This window comes from Gavia stellata, chromosome 3 (genome assembly GCF_030936135.1).
Source record: "Gavia stellata isolate bGavSte3 chromosome 3, bGavSte3.hap2, whole genome shotgun sequence".
Classification (NCBI taxonomy): Eukaryota; Metazoa; Chordata; class Aves; order Gaviiformes; family Gaviidae; genus Gavia; species Gavia stellata.
Window position 1 is genome coordinate 93,561,956 of NC_082596.1, and position 15,870 is coordinate 93,577,825.

The window sequence follows — 15,870 nt, forward strand, 5'->3', positions numbered from 1 at the left end:
GAGAAGCTTGCAACAGTTTGGTTTTAAACGTCAGGCTTGGGCACTTTCTTTTCCTATATTGCTACATTTGCCTTTTCCAAAGCATTGGCATGCACTTTCAAGCATTGCCTTGCTTTGTCTTACTGTCCCCGCACACTGAAGTCTTGAAATCCTTGTGACCATTCTGTTGTACCTTGATAAATGATTGCCGTTCCTTCAAAGAACGAATGACTTCTTTCTCTTTTTTTATTTCTACGCCTTCATTCAGGTCTCATGAATTCTCAACTTTTGGCAGGCAGGAAGGTTTCCTCTGGTGAACAAATCTTATTCCAGTCATTAACTACAGAGCATGACATTAGTGGAGGGCCGAGATGTATTGCGGGCTCTGAGGTCTTTTGGTGAGCCTGCACTGATGCTTGTCGTCAGGTATACCTGCCTTTCTCAGGTAGGGTCTTCTAGTCTTAAAAGCCTGTCAAAGCACCTGTGGTTTCCCACTGAAAGTGGGAACAGGGAGAACCCATAACAAATGCTGATTGCCTATAGTTGGATTAGATGCTCCCGGCATAGAATAGATGCCCCAGTCATTCTTGTTCTCATGTTTAGCTCTTGGCAGAAGGTGCTGAAAGGTGCCGCTGTGCTGAGTTACAGCTGCCCACGAAGATGTCTCATTCTGCAGCGCTGAGAACTAGAAACACCTTGCAGTGCCAGCAGCTACTGAGAGCTGCATTCATGAGAAGAGCCACTCTCGTGGCTCTCAGAGCGCTGACGAGGGAAAGGAGTTAGCATAGTCTGGGTACCTGAACAGTTGCCCGTTCGCCAGCCTATAGGTTACTCATGCCTGAAGGCTTGTTTAACTCCCTTTCTTTGGAAAGGCAACATACAGCTAATCCATCACTGTGTCTTTTAACCAACACTTTTGTGTTAATGCAGTGTTTTTGTGGGAATATGTACTCTGATGGAGAGCAGTATTGTTCAAATAGATGTATTTTGTTTTCTTGCCCAGTTGAGGCTTGTATTTTGTCTATTCATAAAATAATTGTGAAGATGCTATTGGTTCGTCACAACCACAAGAAACCAGGATATACATTGTTCAGATGTGTCCATGTCCTGTTGAAACACAAGTGGTGTAGATCCTTTTAAACTTCAGCTGGTGCCCTGGGTTAAACCTGGATATGGAGGAAAGCTTTAAATCTATTAGAGACCTACTGTAAGAAACTAAGAGGCAAGGTGATGACTTTGAAAACTCTGGTAAGTTGATGTTGTGCTGACATTTATTGATCCACCTGACATCATTAGTATGTGAGCTTCTTTCTGACAAGGGGATTACTGATGCTCTGTTCTAATCACCGGTCGCTTGAAGGCAGATGGTTGGTTCTCCCCCATCTTTTGTATTAGTCTAGAGGGCTAGCTTGCAGATTTATATTAATGCTCCTTCAATAAAATCTTGAATTAGTTACTTTTTATGTTATTTTGAGGCATGATAAATTTTGAAATCTTCATGTATGAAAAAAGTGTAGAAATATTTCTGTTGCGTCAGTTAGGTACTTCTGTAAATAATCAATACTGTTTTCCTTCCACAGCTATTTGGACATTGGTGAAACAAAGAAAAAACCTGCCGAAGTCAATAACGAGGTAGGATATTTAAAATATTTAAGAAGTAAACGTGCAGCTAATGTTAGTGACATGCCTGCATTTATGCCTGATTCTTATATATATGTTTATTATGTTTAATAATAATACAATTGCATAGAATTCTAAACATATTTTTAAAGTGATTATTACTCTTATTGCTTTGAGCATGATGCACTGACTGTATTCCACTCAGCTTTCTGAATTGCCATATCCAGTTAAAAACTTTCAGTAAAGAAAATCTCATGTCGTCATTGGATCTGGTCATAAACCTAAGGGAGATTTTTTTGTGCAGAAAAAGATGGTGGGAATGAGAATTTAGGGAGGTTTAGCCCAACAAATTTTCTTCAAAACGGCATTTTCTTTTGAGAAGCGACATTTTCGATTGAAAAAATCACACTTAGTTGAAATGCTTTTCCCAGTCACTGCCAGTGTCAGCTGTAACCTTCTAACTAGTTCTAGTCCATAATTCTCCAAACTCACCTGTTTCTCTTGAACAGTGCTACGCTATAGCCTGAGGAGATAACTGCAGGCTTCAAAAACCACTGTATGTGGATTTTTGTGAGATGCGTGACTCTGCATTATTTCTGCTGTTTTATTCTGTATGGAGATAGCAGTGATTCCCAGCAAACATTTGAATTACAGCTTCTGCCTGACAAGAAGCATCAGCTCACTATTTTTTCCATTTCTTTTGCCTTTGTGGTCTCATGTCACATTTCCAGCAATTTAATGGTTTGCGTAGCAGGTGTCTTCAGACAGTAGGACACCTTGTACTAGAAGACCCTCAAAACTGAGGGCTTAGTGCCATAATGACATTTGCTATGATACTCGGATACTTCTTATTCAGAGGCTATGAAATATGACACCTCCATTTTATAATTGATCATAACTTTGTAACCCATATTTTTTTCTTTCAAATGGGCACAATCAACAGGAAGATCAAATTCAAGTTGGAGATTTGATATGCTGCTACAAGTACCATATCAATTTACTCTAAGTTGGATTTTTTCCCAGTTTTTTTGTTTATGCAATAGACCAGAACATTGTAGAGATAGTTTTATTGTTTTTATGTAGCCATTCATGTCTCCCTGTTGTTTGGGTCTTTTTTACAAAGGAAAGAGTTTTAAAAAATTGGAAAAATTAATTAAACACTGATGAGGCAGCAGGGTTATACTCTGTTGCTGACGTGTATATAAAACTGAGCAACACCTTCACATATGCACTAAGCTTTCCCATGTCTTTTATTCATAAATTCCATTTTTGACCTCCAGCATTTTCTTATTCTAGTCCTGAGGCTCCTCTGATCAAGTTTTGTGAATCTTGCTCAAACTAGTTACTTGTAGGGTACACAGGCAGGAAATTAAGTAATTTATCTCACTTTTAATTGTGATCTAAGTAAGAGATAATACTTTTGGGGGGAGGTAAAATGTTTGTACGGTAGCAGCATTGCACTTACCTGAACCTTCAACACATAAAACATAGGTTTGAACCAAAAAATCCACCTTTGGATGTATGACCAGTCTTTACTATTTTTTCTGAACACCTGAATGTGTGGATAGCACCATATTTTATGCTAAAACAGTATCTGGGTGAAAAAGAAAATTTTTCTTACATATCCAGGATGAGAAAAAGGGAGCTTGAGGAAATTGCTTCTAATTATCTCTGAAGATGTGGTGATACGCATTCACTATTATGTGGGACCCCGTTAATAGTGTGCGGCGTGACTAATTCCATATGCCCTTGCTGAGGAGGTAGTTGGATTCATGGAAGACTCTTAACCAAATCTCTGATACTGCCAGTTATCAGGACAACCACAGGCTTGCTACTTCAAGGCTAGTTTTAAGGTTGAAGATTTTGCTTCAAATCCTTAGAAGATTCTGAATGTAATAGAAATTCTGTGCAGTTGGAGAAGTAGTTGTAGAAGTTGTGGGTTTTTTACTTAGAGTTTCATGATTGGTAAGAGAGGCTTCTATTATTTCTTCTGGAATCAGTGCTCATTGTATATTATCTTAACGCTTTCAGCCATCTCTCAGGGCTTTGAAGTAAACCAGTGTAAATCATCCAAATCTTCCTATTTGACTTAGTTTGCAATCTCCATGGTCTCTGTGGAGACCTTAACTCCCCATGTTGAGTTTAACTTTATGATGTGATTGATTTATTTGGGGAGAGGAGTCATAAAAATGAGACGAAACCTAGTAATAGTCTACAGATTTTTATCTGGGCTTATGAATAACACAATTGTTTTCATGCCCTAATCATTTAGTCCTAGGAATGAACTTTCAGGGAGCTAGTAACAGAAGTTTTAATGCCTAAATATATTTATGTTAAAACGATGTGAGGAAGCAAGTTCTGGTTTGGTATTTTTTTTCAGGCATTCACTTAGAGATCAGAAACCTATATGTGTTTTAGGACCAGGAGGCAAGCAGTATTGCTATGTTTTTGTTCTCTTTGATTCTGCCGGATTTGCATCAGCAGGAAAAAAAATCATGTTTATCCATGGAGCCTTGTAGCAGTCTTTGATGCTAGTCCACAAAGGTGTTTTGCTTTCATAAGGCATTATTTTAGCTTGAATTTCAGAAATAAAATCCTCCCTGTTTCTTTCATTAGAAGAAGGAAAAAAAAAAAATCAGTGTATGTGTGAATGACAGTGTTGCTAAAGAAATAAATTTCTGGCACAGTCCTGCAAGCACAGCAAGGTGTAATTTGTGAATCGTCTCAGTCACTTCAGTAGGAAGCTTACCATGGAGTTATGCATGTACAGAGAAATTTGTGGGTCAGGTCTGAGTTTCTAGTGTTCTGGTGGGCTGGGGTAGGGGCAGGAGGAAAGAAATGAATAAAATTATTTGGTTGATTATATAGCTCACTGCAGCTTTGTGGGCTACTCGCAGACCAAGGACCAGTGTGCTAGGTGTTGAATAAAAAGCTCACTGATGGTCTCATAGACAACTCCAGGCTAACATGAGGGTGTGTTTTCAGACTGATCTTTGTCAGGGCGATTCCTGCTCTCTTTGTGCTGGTGCTGAAGTATTAACCTGCTCTCCTTCATTAGCTCCACCTCTTTTTTCTTTCTTTCCTTCTTCCCTCGCTTTCGTTCTTCCTTCCTTCCCTCACTTCCCTTCTTCCTTCCTTCCCTTGCTTCCCTTCTTCTTTCCTTCCCTCACTTCCCTTCTTCTTTCCTTCCCTCGCTTCCCTTCTTCCTTCCTTCCCTTGCTTCCCTTCTTCCTTCCTTCCCTTGCTTCCCTTCTTCCTTCCTTCCCTTGCTTCCCTTCTTCTTTCCTTCCCTCACTTCCCTTCTTCTTTCCTTCCCTCGCTCCCCTTCTTCTTTCCTTCCCTCGCTTCCCTTCTTCTTTCCTTCCCTCACTTCCCTTCTTCCTTCCTTCCCTTGCTTCCCTTCTTCCTTTTTACCCCTCGCTTCCCTTTTTCCTTCTTTCCCTTGCTTCCCTTCTTTCCTTCCCTCACTTCCCTTCTTCTTTCCTTCCCTCGCTTCCCTTCTTCCTTCCTTCCTTCCTTCTCTCGCTTCCCTTCTTCCTTCCTTCCCTCGCTTCCCTTCTTCCTTCCTTCCCTCGCTTCCCTTCTTCCTTCCCTTCCTTTCCTTCTTCTCCCCCCGGAAATGTTTTTCAAACACAACATCATTTGTCAGGGCTCCCGCATTAATGCTCTGGACACCAGCCCATTCTCACGACCTCAGTAGTGCTGCTGTTAGCCGGAGCCTGGAGACAGCAAATCCTCTTCTTCAGGCGTGCTCCTGGGGATTGCCTCCCACCTTTCTCCCCTGGCAACTGGCCTTGCTCTGATCATGGCCTCGAGGGTGAGCAATCGCGGCAATAAATGGCCTTGTGCCGCAGTGCTCCTGAGGGCTGGTGGTGCGTTCGGAATCGGTGCGGGATTTTTTGTTGCCCACGGAAGGAGATGGTCTTGGAGCTATTAGAGCTGGCTTGCCCTAGACCAAGTTTTGGGAGCAGATTGATGCTGGCCTGGTGGGGGTGACAGTTTTTCTGTACCTGCATAGTGCCATATGTCAAGGATCTGAAAGCTTTAAAAAGGTGGCACAGAAACAGTATTTGAGAAATTAGTGTTCAGTGATTAAGGATGATATCATCATGCTTAGGTACAAGGGTATAAGTTCTGGTTGCATGAAGCACATTTAATTTGGCATTTTCTACCTGATGAGTGTTTCTTGGTGCAGGTTTTTCTCCAGTAAAACAACTGCAAATATCTATTTCCGATTCTGCTAAGTGAGGAAGGAGGCAAAAGGAAGAAAACTTTACGCAGCAGCTGTACATTGTGTATTTGTATGCAGCTGTGGGTTTTCTTTTGTGTTAGTTAAACTGCCAAATGTTTGTCATCTGCTTTTGGGAGTAGTTTAATGTTGTTCTTTTAAGGCAGCATCTCAATTACTTTAAATTTGCATATGACTAGAAAATGTGTGTCAAACTAGAATTGAAGAAGAAAAAATTTATGTTCAAGATACGGTGTAAATATGGTGTCCTACATTCAGAAAGAAGAATAGATGGGAAGTAGAAAGCATTAATTTCTTACTAAACTCCGTTCTCGCTTTTCTCATGCAGTGACAAGACAGAATAAGTCGTCTATCAGAAACAAGTTTATCTTCTTTAGTGAAATCTATAAATCTGATTTTGTAAGGAAGGTGTTCAGGGGCCGGGGGGGGGGAGCAAAAAAAAAAAAATTAAGGAAAGTTCTCCATCTCACGGATTCTGAGAACTCATCTAATGAAATCCTTCACCGTCTGTTCTTGTAAGGTGCTGAGATTTAACATTTGGGAGCGGGTTCTGTCCCTGACGAGAGCAGTATTATCTCTCTCTCTTATGCTCTGGTGGAGTTTTAGCTGGAGCTTCTCGACTACCATGGTCCCATTGGTGTCCTGTAAGGTGCACCTCGCCTTGCCTGATACGGTGGGAGCTAACAAGGGTTTACAGCTAGTAAGTGCCTGTGTTCTCTGTGTGTCCTCTACAACCGTCAAGGGGAGCTCTGGGGATGGTTTGGTCAAGGTCTTAATGTAGATGTGTTGTTACAACATAGCAGTGAACCAACTATGTAATGTTGTGGAATTCATTAAGCACATAAGTGCATAAGCAGAGCAATGCAAGAAACCTTGTATTTCTACTTTTTTCTAGTGTAACAACTGCACATAGCAGTTTCATTTTGAGGGCTTTTCTTTTAAAAAAAAGCATTGTCTTAAAAATAGTTGAAGTATGGCAGTCATAATAATGCTCTTAAAAACTTGCAAAATAACTGTAGTCTTGGTCTGTTAGGCCCAACCATCAATCAGAGTTGGGTCTTTTAAAAAATATTATTTATAAAGGCCTTAGTCATTCTACTACTGATACACATCAGGTTTCAAGGTGGACTTCAGTGAAATCATCTCATTATCTGTTAGTATTTCTTGTATCAATGAGAGATTTCTTTAATCCAGGATCTGGTTTCTTAAAATCTGGCTTTTTACCAGTCTAAGGCCTCCAAACAACTGAAATAAATGGGCCAAGTGCTCAGCTGATGGAAAACAGCTACTTTTATTCACCGATCTACCACAGATACGGACTTGAACTTGCAGCTCTGTTCTTCTGGGTGAAGTTTTGTCTGTAGACCGGTGTCCATATAGGATGATGAATGAGGGAGAGGCACTCTGACACCTTATTGCAGGATGATATAATTTATGATAGGAGTGCACGAAAATGATACTGAACATTTATTAAATGTTTCTAAGTAGCAGGAGTTCCAGTAGTGTCACTTCAAGTGATGTCTGTAGTTCAGTGATCATTGACTTCTGTAGACTTTGAGCCATGGGCCAGGAAGGAGATGGGATGCTGTTGGTTTTGCAAAAATACCAATGGTAGTTACGGTACCTTAACAGTCACTGAGTTTCAAGGATAGATGCCTTGATACCATTTTTGCTTTTGCAAAGCTTCCTCAGACTGTCATACTTATGCATGTGATGAAGGGAATAGTTCAAGAGAAAACTGATAACTGTGCAGAAGAAAGGAAAGAGTTTAGAATGGGAAAGGCCTGCAAGATCCTTGTCACTTCAGAACATCAATTCGCAATTTGTTTAGTTTCATATTAACACCGGATTTCAGTTCCCTGGTTTCTGAGATAATCTTGATGCAGTAACGTTTGAGCAATTATCAAGCACATCCTCACAAGTTATCCCCTGCTGCACGCTGCTAGAGCTGGTGGGATTTTAAAGCCACAACTCTGTCTCTTCTCACTTCACCCACTGTTATGTGTATCGGGCAATTCCCTGCCTGTTTGTACTTTGCTCTCCTTAGCAATAGCAGCAGCGCAGCAGTTTAGGGAAAACCCCTTAGTTCCCGTGCTGTTCTAACACCAGATCAGTGCACCACTCACTATTTTCACAGTGCCGCACATTCACTTGACTAGGAGTGTGCACGATGGTCAGAAGGGTGAGCTGCGGGTTATGAAGAAGGAGAAAAAACAGATCAAATCAGAGATAAAGGCAGTGAGCAGCAGTGGTGAAGAGAGAGAGAGACTGATGTATGAGCAAATTTGTATCTGGCTAAAGCATTTTACTGACATGGCAGTACTCTTTCCCTTCTGTTTTGCTCTTTATCCCAGCAGGTAAGTGATGACATGTCTCTTGCACTGTAGCATTGTGGTGGTTGTTCTGCATGGAAGGCTGGAGCAAGTTTCCTAGGAAAAGTCTGATTTTGCAACTCCCATCTTAGTTTAGATTTTTCAGGGAGAGAGTTGGGTTAGAGACTAAGTGCAGATTTCTGCCTTCTCCCTCTTTCAACCAGGGACAGCGGTAAGGGTGGAAGAAGACACTTGTCCCAGAAACACGGGAAAATGGTGCGTCAGTCTCAGCAGATGGCAGCCAGGCTCTTGGCTGTTTTAAATCCTCTGGCAGAGCCCTCACACTGTAATAACGTCTCAAAATGTTTTATGGTTACGTTGCTGGTAGGGAAACTAGTAAAAAGATTTCATCCTGACCCAAGCTAAAGCTTTGACACTAACTATTCCTCAGGTATGTTTCCATCCCTCACTTCTTTTGACAACTGAGCTTCTTGTTTTGCAAGAGAGATCCCTTTTGTACTGAAGGTGATCTGCAAGTACAAATGCATTTTAAATGATGTGCTTGCGGAATCTAACAATTAATCTCTTGAGGAAGTATGGGCCAACATAGTTACCATTTGTTTATTATAAACTTACTTGTTTGTAAAAGGTACTGAACGTTATTTTCCAGTTATAATGTGTAAAGTGCGGACATTTATATTTCTCTAGGCACTATCTCTGATCTAGATGGTCTCTCCCTGTGCACTCAAAAAGATGAATTTTACTTGTCATTGGGGCTGGGTAAGCTGCTGAAGAATTAACTGAGCTTTTGTATTTGAAAATCTTGTGGGCAACTATTTTAAATTCTCTTTGTTTCAGAAAAATGTGTTCAGCTGAAACCTCCTTTCTTCTTTGACTTCTTATGACCAACAGTTTTTTGAACACATTGAAGTAAACGGACTTTGCAATGTGTTATTGTAAAGGCAAATTGCAGGCACCTAAGAAAAGCAGATATATTTTGACATTGAAGAACCAGTCTCTTGCAACTGAAAGAAAAAAGGAAGGTTATAGTGTCTGTATGAAACAGCATCTATTATCAAGAGTTCATAGTAGGCCTGCATTAAGCTGCTTTACTGACCATATTGATAGATTTGCCCTTGGTTGATACCAGACAGGTTTTCTTAGGGAGTAAAAACATTGAGGTTTTTTGTCTGCACTTCACTTTTTCTCCTTGGCTTCTAGGACAAGGTGATTGTGTGGCAAGCTCTGACTCAAGTATTTGTTATGCTGCTCAAGATTCATTGTCATTTGTGTTCCACTTGGATTTTTTCACTGACTTACATTCTAGAAAAGCATTTATAAAGTTATTTAAGAAAACTCTACTTATATGTCTCACTCTCCGTAAGGCACATCAAGACAGCTCTACACTATAGAGAGGTAAGGATGATGTAGCATAGAATCACAGAATGGTTTGGGTTGGAAGGGACCTTAAAGATCACGGAATCACAGAATCACTAAGGTTGGAAAAGACCTGTAAGATCATCAAGTCCAACCAAAAAAAAAAAAAAAACAAACAAAACCAAAAAAAACCCACAACACACCAAAAACCAACCCACCCAACACCACACAGCACCATGCCCATCAAGCCACATCCCACAATGCCACATCCACATGCTCCTTGAATACCTCCAGGGAGGGTGACTCTACCACCTCCCTGGGCAGCCTCTTCCAATGCTTCACCACTCTCTCAGGAAAGACATTTTTCCTAATATCCAGCCTAAACCTCTCCTGGCGCAACTTGAGGCCATTTCCTCTAGTCCTGTCACTAGTCACTTGGGAGAAGAGACCAACACCCACCTCTCTGCAACCTCCTTTCAGGTAGTTGTAGAGAGCGATAAGGTCTCCCCTCAGCCTCCTCTTCTCCAGGCTAAACAACCCCAGCTCCCTCAGCCGCTCCTCATAAGACTTGTGTTCCTGACCCCTCACCAGCTTCGTCGCCCTTCTCTGGACACGCTCCAGCACCTCAATGTCCTTCTTGGAGTGAGGGGCCCAAAACTGAACACAGTATTCGAGGTGCGGCCTCACCAGAGCCGAGTACAGAGGCATGATCACCTCCCTGCTCCTGCTGGCCACACCATTTCTGATACAGGCCAGGATGGCGTTGGCCTTCTTGGCCACCTGGGCACACTGCTGGCTCCTCTTCAGCCGGCTGTCAATCAACACCCCCAGGTCCTTTTCTGCGGGGGAGCTTTCCAGCCACTCGTCCCCAAGCCTGTAGCGTTGCCTGGGGTTGTTGTGGCCAAAGTGTAGAACCCGGCACTTGGCCTTATTGAACTTCATCTGGTTGGCCTGGGCCCATCGATCCAGCCTGTCCAGATCCCTCTGCAGAGCCTTCCTACCCTCCAGCAGATCAACACTCCCTCCCAACTTGGTGTCGTCTGCAAACTTGCCGAGGGTGCACTCTAAAGATCATCTAGTTCCAACCCCTCTGCCATGGGCAGGGACACCTTCCACTAGACCAGGTTGCTCAAAGCCCCGTCCAGCCTGGCCTTGAACACTTCCAGGGTTGGGGCATCCACAACTTCTCTGGGCTACCTGTTCCAGTGCCTCTCTACCCTCATAGTGAAGAAACACTCCTTTCCTTAGGTTCACCACTGTTTTCTATGACGTTTAAGCAATGAAAACATCATGGTCCACCATTTTATAACATTTGACTACTTACAGTGTGTTTATAACATTATTACCCATCGACTGGGAACTGCTGTAGGGCAGTAAGTGTGAAAATAGATGTTGTAAGAGCTGGTTGGTTGTAGGCAAGTGTGTGGCTGGTTGAGGAAGGGTCACTTTACCCAATTTCTTTAAGTGGTGGGTTCATTCTGGAGTAATGGCTCTCGGACTGTCGGATTCAGGGATGGGTGTCAGGGGCCCTGGTGCGAGGGATGCACTAGGGACTCTCTGCCCGCCACCCATCAGGTCTTGTCCCACCTTGCCAGCTCCAGGTTTCTCCCATGCTCAGCCTGGGTACCCTTCTGCAGTTCTGTTGCCTCACATATAGTAGTTGTGTCCTGGTCACCTTTCTCCAGTGATTCATCACTTTTTTTCACTGTTTTACATAAATGTATTTTATTGTTCCATAACTCTATTTCAATTGCAGCTTCTTTTATCAGGTGCTTTAGGTGTGGTCATATTTGGAGGAGTATTTGTAGAACGAAACAATCAACATTTTTACTAGTGATTCTTCAGAGGATTAGTAAAGGTTCCTCAAAACTTTCGTACATGTATGACCTGAATATTTGCATCTGCATGCAACCCCAGAAGATCTCACTAGTGAAAACACTTGATAATTACAAGGATTTGAGTGAATGTTTAAACATTTTGAAACTTTTTCATTTCTTTTTCTGATCCAGTGCCTGTCAGTCTTCGTGTTGGTCACACGCTGGATGACACAGACGTGTGCTAGGACGTGGAGTAGAGGGCGTTTGCTTGCTAGGGAACTTCACAGAGTATGTCTGCCGCTGTGATGAAGCACGGCTGCGGAATGAAACTGTGATTGGCAGAATGTGCCTTCTACTGTTGTTCTCCAGCTGCAGCACATCAGCTTAGTGCCACTCCTGCTGTGGGCCGGTCAGTTAATTGGCAGATCGCAGCCTAGGTCAGTCGGCCACTGCGTTCTTGGTGGGATCCTGGGTCAGGAAAGGCTCCCTAGTTGTCCAGTGCTGACAGAAGAGGCTGGCACCGTGCCATGGGGATGTGAGGTGGAAAATACAATGCTTGAGACCTGGTAGATCTGAACTCACCATCAGAATTTTCCAAAAAAGCAACTGAGATACTGCTGTAAAAGTATTTTGAGGAGCTGCCATTTCTCCGTTTCCCTCTGTTCCTCCATATTTTAAAATTAAATTCTTTTAGTATCATTTATGGCAATTGTTTCTTCTGCATCCTTTAAGTGCATCTTTGTTGCTAGACAGTGGAGTCACCACTCATCTGTCAGAAGTGATGTGATTGGATTAATTTGTAAAAATTGAGTTTTGGAAGTTTATAATGTTGCCTTGATTTCACAAATGATTTTGATATATTTATACTGGATATACCTTGTCCCTAACATACTTGCTTATTTTTTCCAAGTACATTCTCATGAAAAATCCCAGTATTTATAATTATTGTTTATTTCAAACCTCTCATTTGTCATATCTGACAAGTAATGTACATGTCGAATCATGAGAAAAAGGTTGTCATTTTTCAATGAGTGGATTCTTGATTCACTTTAACTTTTAGCTGTCAATTAGAAATGGTTCATTCATAATTTCTCTGTACAGGAGATAGTTTTGTGAGGGTGCCTGAAAAGATATTAGAAATGATCCCAGCATGTGCAAATTACAGCCACTTGATGTCAAAATGATCTATCTTCACAGGATATTGTTTTCTAATTCTTCCCTAAGAATTAGAAAGAAACAAACACGATTTGTACTATCCAAAATTACTGCACATAGAATATTTGTATGTCTGGAAACAAAGTGTATAAACATCCACTTCATATTGCTGTGCCAATATGCAAAACTAAACCCTCTTGCTACTCCATATCTGCCCAGTTTGATTTCTTCTACTACCGGTGTCACAGACTGAGTAAGGAATTTCTCATTTTCTGATGCTGAATTAATTAGGGATTCTACTGTAGGTGTAGTTTAAGGACTAAGACTATCAAAATGCAAAGATTAAAAAATAGGATATATATCTTTAATCTCCTGAGCAACATCTTTAATAGTTAAATTTTATATGTCATTGTTTGCTATTTAGTATCCTGGTAACATAATTAGCACAACAAGACATACAAAACAGATACTCTTCCTGAGTGTTCTTAATCTAATACCAGGAAGAATCAGAGAAGAACTGACCAGACTTCCAGTTAGAACATAAGCTGTGTCCTTTTTTCTAATTGGGCCTCTGAAGTAATAAAATTTCTCTTTATATAGTTACGTATACCTGAATTGTGTGATTCTGAGTATTTTAATTACCAGCTTGCTTACAGATGGATTTAGTGGATTTTGGAGCAACAGAAAGACTTGCAGAGGCTTTGGTTCATGCCACTGGAGATTTCATGGGCTGTATTGAGTGTGATATGAAACCTGAATGTTGGTCTCTTCCTTCATTAACATGTCTGCCTTGTTCTGTAGAGTAACTGCTCTTTCTGGGCTGGGAGGAAGGGGAGAGATGCCAGTACTGAAGCTGTTAATGAGGCATGTTAGTCTCGTTAAAAACTCGTTGCTGCATACTAAATTGACTTACTGGAAACCTTCACAACTTTTACCTTTGATTAAAAATGATGAAAAAAAAAGATTTTTGGGGGGTTGTTTTTTGTTCTTCAGCTGTCAGCGTTCACAGATTCAGGCCCTTCTGATCATCCACAAAGGCCAGAAACTCCCTTTTGGTTTAAATGAGTCTAAGGAATCTGGGGGAAATACACAAATTGTGAGATGCAAAACCGGTCAGAATTGGCAGTATTACATCAGTGACAGAAATGAGCATCAGCATCTATTTTGCTTGAATAAAATCTACATTGTTGATCCCGTCATTGTGTGTGTTGTAAGCAGTGTAGGGTATAGCATCACACAACGTGGAGCAGAAATAGGAGCTATTCTTGGGATCCAGAAGCAACACAGGTGTGATCTACTTTGGAGCATGCCCAGGCTAAGGGCCTGCGCAGATAAGGCCATGCCATTGTTTGATTTACCCCCGCTGAAGATCTGGCCCCTAATCCAATGCCCAAAAACTATGACAGATCGCAAGTGAAATATTTTTCTTTCCAGGGCTTAGCTGGATGGGGTGAGACTTACCTCCAGATGCACGGGGGATGTGAACTCCATTTCACTTCCCATGGCTGAAAAGGAGGGTGATATACCTTGGAGGTGAACAGAGTGGGTTTAAACATTTTGGGAATTTTGTAGGAGCCTTGTGGTCTAGAAGGCTCCCTGAATCAGTACGTGACACTTTGTTCTGGCATAGTTTGTTTCCGACTCATCTATGCTTTATGTGGGCTGAGAAGTTTGTGTACTGCCGTGGTGTTGTGACCTTTTTATGTAAGCTTGGGAATCGGGTCAGTTAATAGCAGTTTGAGGGGTACTTTGTATCTACACCAGTAGAAAGGCTAGTAGTAGTCTCTTGCTCAAGGCTGTTTTGTACTATCCAGTGTACCATCTAGCAATGCAAAGTAACCAGGAAACTGTAGATTATCCAGGTTAATTACTGTGTAGGTAACTGTTCTGTAGGACAAAATACCTCAGTGAGTTTGACTCTGCATCTTTCATCAAAGTGTGTAACAATGCCTATTTAAAAAAAGTCTATGTTTCTATGAAACAGGTAAGATAAGATGTTTCCTGTGCTGTAACAGCTTTAGAAAACTTATCTTTCTAATTTACTTTTGATCACTGAACCTCGAACATTCCTTTCTTTCACATCACAGGGTGGTGATGGTGTGTGTAAATGGGGTTTTGGTTCTTTTGACCCCAGTTCTACCCTAGGGGAATGCAAATATTTGTTCTCAATTTTCCTGGGCACATTGATTAACAAACAGGCCATTGTAGCAAACTGGCAAAGCCATGGCTCATTGCATGAGCTGATAAATTTGGAATGTGACATTGTGTTGAAATATTTAAAACTTCAAAAGGTTAGTTATAAAGTGACGTGAGTAATGAGTGAGATGTTCATAGCACCCAAAACTTTATTAATACAGCAATAAGAAAGGCCAGCTCTTAAACCTGTATAAATCAAACCAGCAAAGAGCATCTGGTTCAGGGAGGTTACGTTTTTTGACTGTTGTTTTGCTGCCGTCCAGAATGGCTTTATGAATACGTATAAACCTGTAAATCTTGCAGTTGTTTAGTTGCCCCCTTTGATGCTAAGAAAAGGAAATAAATCAGATAGTCACACCATTTCTTAGCTACGGAGAACTAGCCTGTGTCTTCATGGCAGCCTGTGAAAGTGCTGCCAGACCCCTGTATTTAGCATGTCTCAAATATACACTGGAGGGAAAAGACAAGCTAAGAATGGCACGTTTCTATTTGAAATTATTCTCAAGTGCATAAAAGTTGCCTTTTTAGAAACTAAATATGCAGCATGGTATGTTCAGAGGACAATTGAAATACTATTTAATGAACTGTATACTTTTCTAATATACAAGGATTGATTCTCTGAAGTGTCACACGCCTCTTGCAAGTGCCGAGTAGCCAACAGGAGGTTGGGTAGTTTGCTGGGTCTGTCCCACTTTCCAGTCTGTATTTGAATAGAAAGTGGGAAAAGTATAACGTAGCATTCGTAGAAGCAAAAACTTTATGCATGGGGATCAGCAAATAGGTTCACGCCAGCCAAAACAAATACATACCATTTTGCTACATCTCCATTTTAGGGATTATGTTTTTCACCTTTTACTGGTTAACACATTTCTGAAGACAGAAGCGAAAACCATTCTTTTTTATCTGTGTATTTGAAACCAATGTGTGGGTTGCTCCGAGTCCTTAAGTGAACAGCCTTTCTCAATGATTATTGCCCTGTAATGCCATGTATGTAACGTTCTCTTCCCACTGTAACGTTCTTGGAGTCAAAAGCATTGCATGAGCAAGCCCATCCGTAGTGTTCTAAAAAGGAGTAACATGTTTTTAGTTGTTCTTCAGTCTTCCATGTGGCCAGCTGAACATAAACATAATAGAAATTTTTGCATGAAAATTATGTTAAATTGGT

At 41.3% G+C, this 15,870-nt stretch overlaps 1 protein-coding gene across 1 annotated transcript in view; it reads left to right on the forward strand.

Annotated features, from left to right (window-relative positions):
• Positions 1-15,870, forward strand: part of DCDC2 (doublecortin domain containing 2) — a 73,600-nt gene that overhangs the window by 3,474 nt on the left and 54,256 nt on the right. Inside the window, exons 2-3 of the mRNA XM_059815598.1 lie at positions 1,560-1,611; positions 2,351-2,353. Coding sequence (XP_059671581.1) covers positions 1,560-1,611; positions 2,351-2,353 — 55 coding nt within the window. The remainder of the gene's footprint in view (positions 1-1,559; positions 1,612-2,350; positions 2,354-15,870) is intronic.